Source organism: Ctenopharyngodon idella, chromosome 7, assembly GCF_019924925.1.
Source record: "Ctenopharyngodon idella isolate HZGC_01 chromosome 7, HZGC01, whole genome shotgun sequence".
NCBI classification, from domain to species: Eukaryota; Metazoa; Chordata; class Actinopteri; order Cypriniformes; family Xenocyprididae; genus Ctenopharyngodon; species Ctenopharyngodon idella.
The window spans coordinates 29,639,405-29,656,200 of record NC_067226.1 but is presented as its reverse complement, the minus strand read 5'-3'; the positions used below and the strand labels follow the sequence as shown (position 1 = coordinate 29,656,200).

At 34.8% G+C, this 16,796-nt stretch overlaps 1 protein-coding gene and 1 long non-coding RNA gene across 10 annotated transcripts in view; one reads left to right on the top strand and one right to left on the bottom strand.

Annotated features, from left to right (window-relative positions):
* The window catches only part of clcn3 (chloride channel 3), a 64,617-nt gene that overhangs the window by 43,317 nt on the left and 4,504 nt on the right, over positions 1-16,796 (bottom strand). For 5 of the 9 annotated variants that reach the window (XM_051901447.1, XM_051901439.1, XM_051901441.1 and 2 more), the window contains exon 2: positions 9,330-9,505. In XM_051901447.1, coding sequence (XP_051757407.1) covers positions 9,330-9,489 — 160 coding nt within the window. In that variant the 5' untranslated portion in view covers positions 9,490-9,505. Of the gene's footprint in view, positions 1-1,895; positions 2,096-2,913; positions 3,048-9,329; positions 9,506-10,884; positions 11,094-16,796 lie in introns of those variants that run through there. The other 4 variants (XM_051901440.1, XM_051901446.1, XM_051901442.1 and 1 more) reach the window with 4 other exon arrangements.
* LOC127516652 (uncharacterized) lies at positions 11,228-14,202 on the top strand. The gene is made up of 3 exons (XR_007931044.1): positions 11,228-11,568; positions 12,314-12,404; positions 13,891-14,202. It is a non-coding gene; the product is annotated as an uncharacterized LOC127516652 (long non-coding RNA).

Sequence of the window (16,796 nt, the reverse complement as noted above, 5' to 3'; positions counted from 1 at the left end):
ACAAAGCGAACTGATCCCAACATTTTTACAGGGATTTGCTATTTAAACCCGTGAGGTGAGAAGTGTGTGTGTCGTGTTCTGTTCATGTTGATCTGCACTCGCTAAATATCACAGAGACGTGTTTGTTTGTGCTGTGGCTTGTCTGACACTGACCTGCGGCGTTTGCTTACGGATTATCATCCCTGACGTAACGTGGCTGATGTCTGTGGCCTGATGGCATATTTAAAGACGTTTCATTACGAGTCACACTACTCCTCATCCAGGCCCGATAACAGGCAATGCAGAAGCAGAAATATTACCAATTGTGCAATGACTGCAGCATTTGTGGCCTGCAAGGAATAACTGACTGGAAAAGGATCTGCTCAGTCAGTAGGGGTGGAAGAAGAAGAAGAAAAAAAAATTCTCAGATGCATCGTGATTAATCGACTCTAAGTTTCGTTTTAATTGCAGATGAACGATGACACGGTGCGTGCCTCACCCTCGCCTGCATTTAAGCGTTCGCTCTACGAAGACATAATTTATGCCATTTGGAATACAGCAGGACTATATTTTCAAGAGCTGCACGAAACTCGCTTACTGACAGACGGCTGCTTTCAAATGCTCTCGGGAAGAGCGCTGACTCACGGCTGTGTGCGACTCCGCAAGCGATTCAATGCAGGTGCATCTCAAAATAAATGTAAACACAGTCAGTTATGTTTTAAGGGATTAGACAGACAGGACAAACAACTGATATGTCAAAATAGAGCTGTACATTAGTGTGAATGCAGCTCTCCCACTGCCTTTGATGTCATCAGTAATGAGAAAGAGAAAAATGACTCCCTGTGACTGCAAAACACAGAAAACACTGAACTCTGGGCGTTAATGTGGCATATGTCACACAAGCTGAAAATTCGAGCATGCTTACTGGAAACATTGCGAATGCAAATAACTGATTTCACAGCTATACGAAGAACATTATAAGGAGGGTCATAGAGAATCGTAATGGATTATTCTTCAAGTCATGTGGCTTTTATTAATGCACTACGGCGCTCACACAGAAGAGAGCAACAAGTCACTCCTGTTGGAATTATTATAAATTATTAAAAACACAAATTCAACAACTCAGACAGTGTTACTTTAGTATTACTGAGGAGATAGTATTATAATTAATATTTTGAATTAGCTTTTTATATTGCCTTGGCAACTAGCTGAAATAAAATACATGCAAGTAAAATATGCAATGAAAATGTTTTATTATGGTTTTAGTTCACTGTAATAACCCTAAACTCAGCATAATCCAGGATGCGACATCCTCAAAAACAAAAACAGACAACACACACCTTGAGAGCTACCGAGATAAGGGTGCAAAACACACACTCTGCGGTGTCCATGCGGTGTTTATGATATTTGCAATGCCATAAACCAAACATACAAACCGGATGACATCAGTAGATCTAAACTAAAAAATGATTTGGTTGATTTTGGGCCTTTAGTATGGTAAAACAGGTGTAACAACCCACACATAAACATGCACAAAATACATGTCATAAGGAAACAAGAAATCACACACTTTAATTCTGATAACGCACATATAAATAACTGACTGCATGCATTCGCATGAGTGTGCGAGTGTACTGTCGCATTATGCGTGTTATTGCTTGTGTTGCAAATGCAACACGTTTATTATGAGTGCAGTGCGATGTAACACACTCCCACTGATACAATAACACACACCTATCAGTGTGTGTGGAAAAACTGTCTCCTGTCAGCAAACGCACCCAATGGATTACGGACACTGACAACACACATGAAGTGTGCGGTGCGCGCGCACATACGCTGATCGCGGTACATGATCAATTATAGGCAATGACCGTCTCGGTCCGCGGTGAGTCAGATGGGGGTGAACAATGACGTACCTCTGCCGCTCAACTCCTGCAGGGGGATCGTGTCCCCTCCGCCGTCATACGGTAGATAAGGGTCGGCGGAGTCCTCCTCCACACCGATCATTGCGATCTTCGGCTCACAGACGCGCTCGAGCAGCAGAAGCGACAGCAGCGGCCATGATCAGCAGCGCTGCGTTTGAGAACAGCGGCGTGAATGCGTCACTCCAGCGCGTCAATGCGGCAGCCAGTGACGTCAGTGCGTCCGAGACGCGCTCACACGTCGCGTTCGGTTTACTAGCCTTTCTGTCACAGAACGGTAAAAGTATGTCTTCGAAATTTATACATATGTGAAAATAACAATTTCTTCTTAGATATCGGAGATATTTCAGCCTAAATATGACATGAAAGCGGCACACAAAAGCCTTCATAATATAGTATTATAATACATATATATATACACACACAATTAGTACATGTATAAATAATTTTTTATATTTTTTTATAAATATTTATACATATTTTATTATAAAATATTTATTTACACATTCGATTATATATATATATATATATATATATATATATATATATATATATATGTGTGTGTGTGTGTGTTTAATAATTATTATTTTATTAATTTAAATATAATAATGATTTAAATTAACTAATTAATTAATAATATAATTATTATTTAATACATATATATTTTATAATACATATATAAATACTATTTGTATAATAAAATGATTAATCATAAATATTAAATATTTAGAATATATAGAGAATATATAGAGAATATTAATAAATATTAAATATTAAGCACAGCTAATGTCGATCATTAAACAAATTCAACAACTGCATCTGTTCACTGCCACCTGTTACCACACACACACACACACACACACACACACAAGCACCTGGAACCTTCTTTCAGTGCCCAACAAAGTAGACCGACTCAAAATAATCTCGTAGATTCACTCATATCTGGGACAGAGCAAGCATGAGTAGCACACAAACCAAACGTGACCAGACACACACCACAATCTCCATTTACCTTTAGCAATAATCCTGCTGTTGCCAGGCAACAACAGCTCTGGACTATGTGATGAAGTCACCCATAGGCTTTGTTATGGTCCAACACCGGTGTTTAAATCAGAGCAGCTATCTAGTCTCAGTCCTATTCAGAAATCATCGCATGCCTCTCACTGGAAACGCAGCGTATTGAAACCGAACACCTGCGAGGGCGAAGCGCCAGAGACCCTCATCATCACGCTGAGGTTAAAAACAGCATCTGACACGTCACATACAGCAACAACCAGCGTAAGTGGATACATGTCTAAACTTCCTGAAATGCCACCTTCAAGGTGACCGGGCAGCCAAACTGGTTCCCATGTGTCATTTCTTTCAAGCCACGACACATTCACACACAAGTTTCCGGTCTGACCAGCTAGTTATGTCACTGTCCAATCATGTCACTATTTCTTCTGATTACCTATCATTTAGTAAAGTAGTGCTGTCTGGTTGTAGGACTGCACAATTATTTAAAATAAAAACCAAAATCGTGATTTGTGAAGGTACATAAGGGTATCAAGATAAAATGTGATGATTTAACATAAAAAAAAAAAAATGAAGAAATTAAGACAACCATTAATGTTTGTATTGTACTTTCACAGTAAAATACATGTTAAATAAAAGTGTTATTATACTGTTTTTCTTAAACACTCTATTTTTATTTTACAGTGAAATATTATAATAGAAATATTTTTATTTTATTTTTAGTGTTTTATAATAATTATTTGTTACATTTATATAACACTTATTATTATTATTTTATATCCAAATTGATATATGCTCACAAAATTCTGGCCAAATGATGCATGAAGAAATTAAATTAAAACAGCCAGAAATATTAGTATTGTAATTTTACAACTGTAATGTAAAATAAAGGTATTGTTTACACTGTATTTCATAAATACTCAAATGAAATAATACAATAGTACTATTTCTTATTTCGTTATTTTGGTTTTATTTAGCCATTTTTATATTTTATTTAATTATTATTATTATCATCATTATTTTATATCCATATTGATATATACTCAAAATTTTGATCAAATTGTGCATGAAGAAATTAAAACAGACATAAATATTAGTATTATAGTAGTATAGTTGTTCAATATAAATATTATTTTATATTATTTCTTAAATACTTTTTATTTAAATATTACAATAGAAATAAATTGTACTTTTAACTTTAGTATTTTTTTTTAGATTTTATTTAATAATAATAATAATAACAACAATTTATTATTATTATTATTATTATTATTATTATTACTACTACTATTTTATAGCCACATTGTTATATAATCACAAATTTTGGCCAAATTGTGCAGCCCTACAGACAATCACAGCTTTTTTTTAAAAATCGCAATCTCAATTTGTTATCCTGAGCCCTACCTGGTTTTGCCCCAAACCTTCCCTCAGTGCCGGAGAGAGTCTGACAGGGCAGAGATTGTTGAATGACATTGAAAGGCGACACCTCCCTGTTACACTGCCACAGAGACTCTTGTTGTGTTTGGTGAACACAGTGAACAAAGGTCTGCAGGGCTCATGAATAATAAACCTACTAATGAGGGACGCAACAGAACATATCTCATGCAGCAAACACACTCTTATGGCCTCTGTATGTAACAGCAAATTGTAAAGCATTCTTTAAAAAAAAAAAAAAACCTGTCAGGCATGTTCTTCAGCCCACTGCTCTAATAAAGACACACACTCACAGAAGAAGCTCTGTGTCCTACAGTCAGAAACCCAATAGCAAAGGCAGTGTGTTAGTGTGCCAGAAGAACCAAGAACCACTGACCCAATACACTACCATTCAAAAGAAATTAATACTTTTAATCAGCAAGGATGCATGAAATTGATTAAAAGTGACAGTAAATGCACATTTAATGTTACAAAAGATTTCTATTTCAAATAAATGCTGTTCTTATGAACTTTATATTCATCAAAGAATCCTGAAAAAAAATATCACCGTTTCCTCCCGAGCTGTGGTTCGTTCATGCAGCATTTCTTACTGGCATGATTAACACGATGTTGTAGAAGACACTGAAAGATTAACTTATTTTAATATGACAGGGTTCGCGTTTAACTTGTAAAATGTGTATTTCTGATTGAAACAGAATATTCAGCAATGAATAAATGCGAGTGTGATCAGGTTGTCCATCAGGAACTGACTGGATCAGAAAAACCGGGTGTTATAACGGAGTCCAGAGGCAGCCTTTGCAATTTGGAGTCCCGTATGCGAGTCTAGTTCCGGCAGAAGAGTGACCTATGACCCGACGCATGACGTATTGACAAACGTGTAACACAGAGGATAGATCACAACAAACCACAGATCACGAATTAGAAGTCTAAAACAAGAATTTTTAAAGAGAAATGTCGTCGGAGATTGAGTTTGTCGCCCAGCCCTATTTGTTTGGACCGCGAGAGGCGTCTACTCTCACCGGGTCAGAGGTCACTCTTCCACCGGAACTAGATTTGCATACAGCCATTACCGGAAGCCAGTGATTATAGTTTATAAAGTATTAAATATGGATATTTTTCTTACAGAAACGCATCGCTTCACTTCAGAAGGCCTTTATTAACCCCCTGGAGTCGTATGGATTACTTTTATGATGGATGGATGTGCTTTCTGAAACTTCAAAAACTCAATTCAATCCCATTACAAAGCTGGAAAGAGCCAGAATATTATTATAACTCAGATTGTGTCCGGCTGAAAGAAGAAAGTCATATACACCTAGAATGGCTTGAAGGCGAGTAAATTATGGGATCATTTTTATTTTTGGGATTCCTTTAATTTCTTCATTTTAAAATGTTAAACCAACTTTTATTTGGATGGAAATCCTGCAGGGAGCCCTTAAAATTTTTCTTTTGTTGATATGAAGCGCTTCTCATTGTAAGTACAGGAAGACTGTTAACGCATGTTGTAATTTGTGCTTTATTTCATTGCAGTAGTGCTAAAAAGAAAAGAAATATGAAATGGCCCAAAAAGTCAAACATTTTATTTCAACCAAAATCACCTTGCATCATAATTGTGTGTTCACACTTGTAGTTCGGTTCTCTTGGTTCTTTTGGTCCGGACCAAAAAAGAAAATTATACATTTAGTCCTGGTTCGATTTGTGTTCACACCAAACCTAAAGATACAAAGCAAAACAAAAATTATGATGTCTATTTTGTGACGGAACATAGCGAACATCCAAAACAATGCTGTGTGCTGGGCTAAATGCGCTCTGTATATGTGCAGTATTTTTACCAGCTGATAACTCACAAAGAGCTTCTAAATGTTTAAAGGAGTGAAAATAGCGGCACACAAACTAAGATCCACTGTGAGGAGACGCGGTTCTGCCACCTGTACCAAACTGTGATGGGCAACACTGCAACTATGATGAGAAGAAATATGCTTGAGCATTCGGTCCTTTTTAGGGTTGCATCTTATGAGATCACATCCTGTTTTTGGTTCGTTCTGTGCTCGAATTGAGGGGGGGAGCTGGGGGGATCCAGGACCCCCTATAAGAAGTAAAAAATATTTTTATTTTAGTAAAGGACAATGACAAATCTGAGTAAATTCACGCAGTTAGGATACGGTAAATTTCATCAACTAATTTGTTAACATTAATGTGACTGAAGTGATTTTAGGCTAGTTGTCGCATCTCTTTAAATGAAAACACCCCTAAAGACATGACATTGTTTGCTTGGCGCTGCTCTGGTGAAGCTAGCAAAAAATAGCAAAAAAAATGGAGATTAATATGGAGTCGGGAAGAGAAAGCTTCTTAGGCTAATGTCTTCTGAGGTGTAATTTTTCATCTCTCTCTCTGTCTTTCTACTATATTTATCCACTCCATGTCGGGGCTTTTGTATTCCTTGCCTACATAAATTGGAAACATGCACTCGTTTTTCATTATTCCTATTTTTGGTGTGGAAAGTCATCAAAACAGACTTCTGGTATCAAAATAAATCATCCTGAAAATAAATCAAAATGATCGTGCATGACATTCTTTTAAGTATACAGTAGGTAGTAGGGGTGTAACGGTACACATACATGATGGTTCGGTACGTACCTTGGTATTGAAATCACGGTATAGCAGGAGAGAGAAAACTAAACATAAAATTGCTTCTTTTTTCTTCTTTTTTATTAAACAGTGGTTTATTGAACAAATAGTGTCTCTCTCTTTAAATGAATTCATTAATAATGAACATTTTCTGAAGGATAAAAAAAAAAAAAAACAATCTATCTCAGCTAATGCTGTAAACTATATACAGGGAGCCCTGACTTACACAATACTATAATATTAAAGGTTACAATTAACAGAGCCCAAACTATTAAATTCAGTTGCCATTTATTTTTAAATAAAATAATCAACACTCAAATAATAATAAAACCAAAACATGTAAATTGCACATAAGGCAGGTTTTGCATTAACTTCTAAATCTAATTATAAAATTACTTTTCAATTATTTTTCTACTCCAATTTATTTTTGAAATATAATTGTTTTCATTAAGACATTACTAACAGGTAAAGTAAATATAATGAATACATATGCTAATATAGTGCATATATTTAGTGAAATGCTCCCCTCTAGTGTTGATTTCTCTAGTGAACTAACATGCTGTGGACACTAAATGACTTGCCTGAGGTAAATGTAATGCTACGTGAGATATTATTGTCAAGCTATTTTCATATCTATGCAGAGATCATCTGTTCTTCTTCTGCTCTTTTTCCTGTTGTGGCTCCCTTCTGAATTGGAGTGTGGATCACCTGTGACTGACTGTATTCATCATCTGACTGTATGCACAAATACATTTACCTTTACACCCCTAGTAGGCAGTCAACCAAAATGCCTATTGCTGCCACGGAAATACAAGCCAGTCACATGTGAAGCACATTCACAAAATCACCACCAGGTAACGCTAAGAGACAGTTGGCACCATTGCTATGTATGACTTGAATTGTGACATTTTAATTTGTAAATGAGGATAAAATAATGAAATAAATTAAACAAGCGATCATTTCGAACAAAATCAGACCAAGTTCATTTGGAGTTTGTTTTGGGAGTTTGAAACAGCTTGCCAAAGCAAACTTTCAGGAAAAGTTCGCTCCAGCAGCAAAACACCTTCGTACTACCATTGGTCCGTGATGATAACATAATAGGTGTGCGCTGAAGCTCCGCCTTCTTTCACACAGAACTCTTCTCTGACTAATTTCATCTGTTGAGTCTGTCTTAGTAAAATCTCCACGGGTGAAAACATGAACATATCGGATAGCCGCTTTATAGTAGAAAATGAAGTTGTGCTTCTGATGAAATGAGGCACTGACACTGTTTTTCATGTTTGATACTTTAAAGCTGCTTGCTTTTAATTAATGAATAAAATGCCATATAAATAAACATGACATGACTTTACTTGAGTGCAAATTTGCAGAACTCAAGCTAACATACCCATGTTGTTATGATCAGATGCTTTACTTACGCTTTCTATAAAGAAAAATACTTGCTGTTTTCTCATTTTTGTTGTTTATTTTGTTACTGAGAGGAAAGAACTTCACCGTGAATATATCGGGGCCTTTAATTTCCTTTTGAAGCTACCGACTGCTCCTTTATCACTGCTTTCTGAGGCATTATGAAATTATTCCTGTGCTACTGCTGAATCTGACAGTCAGACCCTCCAGTGAGTTTGCCATCTGATTATTTTCAACTGTTTAATGTATTTTGAAGATTTTTGCGGGTCTTCAAGTGCCTTATATCAAGTCAAGTCACCTTTATTACTATATTGCTTTAACAATACAGACTGTGTCAAAGCAGCTTCAGAGTAATACACAGGAAAATAGCTGAATCAATTATGTAAACTCAACTACGAAGACAGCTCTAAAAGACAATGGTGTCATTATTTAGCTTAAATTTACCTTCTATGTAGTCACCTGCTTCTTTTGCCATGGTTGCTCTTTTGGGTGTGCTGCTTTGTCACCCTCTACATTGAGTATTACATGGGGTAAGCATTTAAAATTAGAATAGTAGCTTATCTCTCTTTGTTATATACCATTGCCTTTATATGTAATATATGTAAAATGCATATGTATATGCTCAAAAAAAAAAAAAAAAAAAACTTAGATGTTTTTGGTCCACGTTGCATTAATATTTCAGTCAAACCGCACCAGATTTTGTTTGAAAGTGGACCGAGACCCATCTTTTCAGGGTTACGGTCCACTTGTTTGCCGCACTAGAGTTCGGATGGCAGCGTTCACACTTATTAAAATGAACCGGCACTATCAGAGCAATCGCACCAGTTCAATTAATCGAACCAAACCTGCCAAGTGTGAACACACCCTAAGTCTCATAAGTAAGAAGGCGTTTGGAGGAGTGGATGTCGGAATGGAGGTCCGGCTCAGGAACGTCAGACGCGGGCCTACCTGGGGACGCGTCCCCGTCGAGCAGGTTGTCGTCCTCGGTGGTGTGGAAGTCCATGATGACGCCGGCACCATCGAGCAGCTCTTCGTCGCTGCTGGCGCTGGTGATGCTGTTGTAGCTGTTCCTGCCGTAGCCTCTGTTGAACAACTGCTCAGACTCCATTTAGCAACACAACACCCTGAGAAGACAACACAGATAGAGCCAGACAGTCAGGTGACATGATTCAGCAAACTGAGCTCCTCTGAGGCAACGACAGACACACAGTAGACGCTTTCCTCACCAGAAACACACTTTAAGCACTTTATAAATCAAGTATGGAGTGACACTTAAAAATAAAACGTAGGAAAAAGTTATCAATTTAATCATGCAATCATACAAATGGAAATAAATCCATTTTAAATGGACACATTAATAGACATACATAAAGCCTGTTTATTTAATTCATGTTTTAAAATGTAGTTAAATAAAATAGTTAAACAATAAATTAAGGAATCTTTTTCAAATCGAAAAAAATGGTTCAAATCTACATTTAAATTATTTATTAATGTATTCTTTTATTATTTTATTTAACAACAATTTAAAACATGATTTTTTAAATATATTTTGCCCATTTAAACATATATAATACAATATATTATATAATAAAATGTTTATATTAAAATAATGTAATATATTTTAAACAATTTAAAATATTACATATACTGTATATATGCATTTAAATGATTTATTAATATATTTTTTTGTATTATTTTAAGTACATTTTAAAACATGTTTTTCTTTCTTTGCCCATTTTAAACATATATAAAACATCATGTTTTAAACATTCAACATACTTAAACATATATAAAACGATTTAAAATATATTATATACTATAATTAAATGAATTAAATAAACTGTTTTAAACATGCCTATTAGGTGATTCATTAATTACCATTTTATGCTTGAATAATTATTAAATTGATAACGTATTCCTTCATTTTATTTTTTTAAGGATCATAGTCCTTCATTAACCATAACCATTACTATTATTATTAAATAATAAGTAAATTTGTCATTAAGGTTTGAGGAATAATAATAATAAATGGATATTATTAAATAAATAAATAAATAAATGACATGCAGGCTTCATTATTATTATTAATAAATAAATAAACATCCTATATGCTGGGATCAGTACTGCCTCCTACTGGACAGAGTGCAGTATATTCACACAAAAACGGATTAGTACAACTCTCAGTGCACTGAAAAAAAACACGATAAATGACAGCAGCAAGTGTTCAGTGTGCTGTGTGTGTTATACAGAGTACAAGTACACTAGACTTTTTACTGCATTTAACCCTAGCTGAGTCATGAGCAATGTTTACTGTTTAGCATTGTAGTCATTCAAAAGTACAAAGTACAAAGTCACCATACTTCTTTTGTATAAGGGGAAATCGCTCTGAAAATGACACACAAAATTATATTTGATATTAGATGTAGTGGTACACTAATAAGTTATCAAACATGGGACAGAAATAGGAAACAAACTGATCTGACAGAGGAACCTCGTGACTTACAGCTGGAGTCTGTGTGTTTGTTCCAGAGAAATACTCCATAAAGTCTCCCTGCTTCTCCAATCGTCTCATAACACCACAGTCCTCTTCATTATGAGACTAACAGAGTTTCACTGGTTCCTTCCTGACTCACAAACACACTCAATGTTTCTCTCTGTATTTCCTACTTCACGCTGGTTTGTTGTTGTTTAACCTCTCACTCTCTCTCTCTCTCTCTATTCAAATGAGCTTTATTGGCACGACTTGGCATGACAGTATTGCCAAAACATTGGCCATTACATGAGCAATGAACAAAATAATAATTATATAATACATCAACAAAAAAAAACAAAAAAAATCAAATAAGTAAATAAACACAATACATTTTTATAAACAAGTAATAAAAAGAAAATGATTAAAGGTGCAGTGTGTGAATTTTAGCGGCATCTAGCGGTGAGGTTGCGAATTGCAACCAACGGCTCAGTCCACCGCTTACCCTTCCCTTTCAAAGCACATAGAGAAGCTACGGTGGTCCACACAGGACAAAGATGACATTGTCTTAGACAGCAGAGAGTAGCCAGTAAAGCAAACGCGCTCTGTAGAGCAGTTTGTCCGTTTAGGGCTACTGTAGAAACATGGCAGTGCAAAATGGCAAATTCAATGCAAGGGGACCTGCAGTGTATGTAGATAGAAATGGCTCATTATGAGGTAATAAAAACATAATAGTTCATTATGTAAGGTTTTTATACACCACTGAAAACATAGTTATGTATATTATATAGCATTTCTGTCAATAGATCCTCCTAAATATTACACACTGGACCTTTAAGACAATGTAAAATAAAAAAACTGACATTACTGAATGTCTCTATGACGTCAAGGAGCTGTTGTAGTCCCTTTGTTGCTTTTGACTAAATCATCTGCAAAGAGGAGACATTTAATTTCTGATTCAGTCAGGGTTGGCCGGGGCAGTCAAATTATTTAATGTTTTGGCTACTTCGTTTATATAAATGTTGAATAGCGTAACCTTGATTGACTCCTTGATTTTGAGAGAAAAATTATCTGCGTTTGTTCCCTATTTTTAAAGCACGTTTTTATACATGGTGCTGGTTAAATCTATTGTTTTCCCTCCAATCCTATTTTCCAGTTATGAAGAGTCCGTCATATCAGAATATTTTCCTCAAGTTGCCATTGACACATGCGCCTCTGTAATTGTTTGGCTCAAATTTGTCTCCTTGTTTGAAGATGGATGTAATCAGGCCTTGATTCCAGGTGTCAGGAAAACATACACTCAAAACAATGTTGAATAATTTGATTATTGCGGTTTTGTCATTGGTGTATTTGATGATTTTGTTTAATATACTATCAATGGGTTTCAATACATGTAGTCTTATCTGTTAGCTGTGATTGGGAACTCTGATTGGTCTTCAATTTTTTCTTTTCTTCTGTACAGATTTTCAGAGTGTGTCCTCTACATGTTCCCATTTTGGACGGCCAGTTCTTCCTGTTGTGATCTATAGAGAGTGTTTCAAATGCTCCAAAAGGTACTGGTATTTATTGACTTCTCCATTGCATGAAATAATTCCTTCCTTTTTTGCTCTTAGAGTTTGTTGTACAATTTAAAGGGTTAGTCTATAAAGTGATTATAGTGATTATATTTATAAAGTTTTAAATATGGATATTCTTCTTCACTTCAGAAGGCCTTTATTAACCCTTTAAGACCTGAAGGCTTTTTTAGAGTTGTTTTTTTCTGAGCGACATACACAAAAATAAAGACTCATAACTCCAAAACTGTAGCAAGAAGAGTCAAAAGGAAGGTATTGTTTGATAGAACACTTTTTAATTTTTTAGAAAATATAAATTACATTACATTTGGACATTTGAGAAACTGCTGATAAAAGACAAAATAATATAATTTTTTAAATAATTTTTCTTTTTTCTTTTTTTTTTGACATGGAATAACTCAGGAAGGCAATAAGATCGGAGAAAAATTCTTTTTTGGTGATGCTCTCCTACTTGTGAGCTGCATCTGTTTTAAATTTTGTGGTCATATCGTATAGTTGAATAAAGTGTTATTAATTTTTTCGCAGCTAGATGGCGCCCACAGGCGGTAAACTCGGGTTTATAGGCACTTCTCAGCACTCGTTAGGTGTTTTTCAAAATGGTTAGGTGCATTAAAAAACTGAGTTTCTAAGCTTTAAGATGATACCTATTTGTTTTATTCCACGGTGGAAAACGTACATGGATGGTTCCGGGAACATTGGATACACACTGCATCCCGGAAAGATGAGAGACATGTTTTTAGCCAAGTATGTTAAATCATTTCGTGAGTAATATCTTATGATTAACGCAATATATTACGTATTTTGTAACATTTTAATCGTGAGAATCTGCTTTAAATAATGATGTGCCATTTTCTATGATCTGTGCATTTTTCTTGAAGTTATGAGCACGTGAAATCTACATATTTGTATTCAGTTAGCCGCTGTGCTGTTTTTGTTGTAAACGCATATCAGACTCATTAGAGGGTGAAAACACCGCAACAGGAGCATGTGGGAGGCTTGATCTGAACGTGTAAAGTCTCTGGTTTTGTATGCAGAAAGAATTTTTGTGCTACCTATATGGGTTCAGTTTTTATTGGCTCTTAAAGAGAGACACGCAAGCGGGAGCGCCAACGCTCCATCCGGTTTTTAAGGGTTAACCCCCTGGAGCCATATGGATTACTTTTATGATGGATGGATGCACTTTTTTGGGCTTTAAAATCTCAGTTACCATTCACTCCCATTATAAATCATGGAAGAGCCAGGATATTTTTTAGATAACTCCGATTGTGTTTGACTGAAAGAACTGAAAGTTATACACCTAGGATGACTTGAGGGTGAGAACATTATGGGATCATTTTTTATTTGGGGTGAACTATCCCTTTAAGAATTTCATGATATTGATGGTGGAGTTCTTGATTGTCAGGATCTCGTACTGTTGTTCTAATACTTTTAACACTCAGTGTCACTCTCTCTCTCTCTCCCCTAGTTTTGCTTCTCGTATCTCAGTATGTGGGTCTAAGACGAATCACGAGTCATCGTGTGCAGAGTTACAGTCACAAGCCTCTGCTGGACTGAAATCATTAATAATGGTGGAAATAATTAATCAGTTTTACAATGGCAACATCCATGAGCATCAGAGCATGTTTTGAAATTCTACTCCAAAGTGACATGAAGACAGTATGATGTGAAAAGGATTTTTTTTTACTTTTAATAATTTTTTTATTGTTGTTCTTAAATAATATAAACAATAGACTAAAAAATAATTGTATCATATCTGTTGTTAAATACCATTATTTTTGCGTAATTATAATAAAATATAATATATATATATATATATATATATAAATAAAACATTTATTTATTTATTTTTTTGGTCATACAGGTTTGATTAATAATAGTAAAATTATAAATAATAATATTATTAATGTTGCTAAATATTTTTGTTACTACATAATATAAATAATAATAATAAATGTTAAATAATAATAATTTATTAATGATTAATATTACTTGTGCCATAAAGTTTTGAATAATAATAATAATATAAATAAATATAATAAAATAAATAAATAAATGTTGTTGTTATAGTTAAATGCATAGATCTTTGTTTTCAACATGCCTTTCATTTCCTTTCCTTCGTGCTTTGTTACTGAATGAAGAGGACGTTTTAGGTAATAAGTTAATTTTGCAGACAAATCATGAGATTCAGGAATCTAGTTGTTCTTTGGCCGCAGGACAGGAGTACAAGAGCAGCTCTGTGAAAGATCAAACTGTCTGGATCACGGCCCGGATTAAATCTAGTAGAAGCAAGAAATTCAATTGATTTACTTCAATTTGAGTGTTTTTTTATGCCCAGAGATCTAAGAGCCTCTGCAGGGTTTGGGAGGAACAAACCGTTTTCAAAACTTACAGTTTAAAGGACCGGTGCATTATTATGACAAAGAAAAAAATCATGCATTGATTGCTGAATATTATAAATGATTATAATTACTTGAATGGCACTCAAAGTATTATGTAATAAAAATGGCATTTTTTATATTATGAATACAATTTTTTTAAATGAAATAAAAATAACTAACTATACCTTAACTATACCAAAATATGTTGTAATATGTATTATTAATTTTTTATGTATTTATCTATTTAATTTTATTGTATCATAACCTTTTTTTTTTTTTTTTTTAATAAAATATTTAGATTTTTGTTTTCTATTATTTTAATAAAAAATAAATAAATAAATAAATAAATTTCTCAGGCAGTGCGCTGGCCAGCCCTGATGGGTCCTTATTTAGATCCTGGCACACGGGTGACTGACACGCTGCGCTGGTGACATCAGCAAAAATCTTGATCTTACAGCAAGCATGTGGATTAGGTCACCATAGCAACGACAAAGTGATGTCAGCAAGAGAAGAGGTGTGTAAACAGAGTGTAAATGAAGTGCGGCGTCAGATGAATCTGATAAGATGCTGAGAGCAGATATGAAGAGCAGGAGCAAAAATGTTCTGAAATAGACCACAAATTATTTACAAAATTAAAGTTATCAAGACAAGAAGAAGTGAGTTACACTTTTTGAAAACGATGCCAAAACTGCTAATTTAGTGAGACTAAAATTAATCTATACTAACCTGTTGTTTATATAACAATGTGTAGTTACACATATTAAGCAAGTTGTTATGTCTGATTTAAACTGTTGCCTGCATTTATCAGTAATCTGTTCACATGCACCTGCAGATTAAATGATTTCGTCCTGCTGTTTGAATGGAATGTAACTGCTCTAAATCCACGTGTCATTACACCGCTGCTTTTCATAAAAGAAACACTCTTATACAACTTTCACCATCTCTCTCTCTCTCTGTTGTCATGGAAGTATCGCCTAGGTGACTGTTGCTTGGAGATGAATCAGCATTTTCAGACCCGTATGAAATGATGGAATCACTAGCACTTACTCACTCAAATGCCAGTTAAGATGACATAGACACAGCAGAAAAATGTGCTAGTAAAGCACCTCTAAATTTCCTGTAACACTGTGTCTGTTTATATAGTTAAACTTTATATCTTCTACAAGGATCAAAAATGCAATATAAACACTTATGTTGAGTTTGTAGCATATTGTCTGATATGACTGCAAACAGACGCCACCGTCTGCTGAGATCACAGTCAACACTACTTAGAAATGGTTTTGTTATCGGCACACGCAAAATGACTCACATACACGCCTAAAAATAAAAGTTCTTTATTTTCATCTATGGTTCCATGTAGAAACTTTTCATTCCACAAAAGTTTCTTTAGATTTTTAGAATATTCTTCACACCAAGAAAAAAATGGTTCTAATTAGAACTGTTCACTGAAAGGTTCTTCGAGGAACCAAAAACCCCCTTTTGGAACCTTTATTTTTAAGAGTGAAACTCAATGAATTTAAATGACAGCACAATTCTGATGTTTTAAAAACATTGCTAAACCTGACTAGTTAACTCTGTCTGTGGTTTCGGGCCTTTTCAAAAGTTCCTCTCAGCGCAGGAAGACGTTTGAACACGAAAGAGGAACACGCTCGTATTTACTGCTGACATCAGAAATCTATTTTTTAAAAAGAAGCAGAGAGATTACCACACCGGACAAGCATGGCATAATGTTCATTACATGGCCAAAATAATGTTCATTACATGGCCAAAATAATGTGCACAGCCTTTCTAATCAACAAGCTTGGCCCCTTAATGCCAATGAAGGCAAAAATGTTAATGTGGCACCATTTAAAGGAACACTTCACTGCTGGCAAAATGGGCCATTTTTTTTTTAAATCAGTGCAACCTGACTAGAAAAAAACAGAGAAAATCGTAAATACAGAGAGTCAACATTTCAAACTAAATGACTATGAACACAGTGTTTTATTAAAAA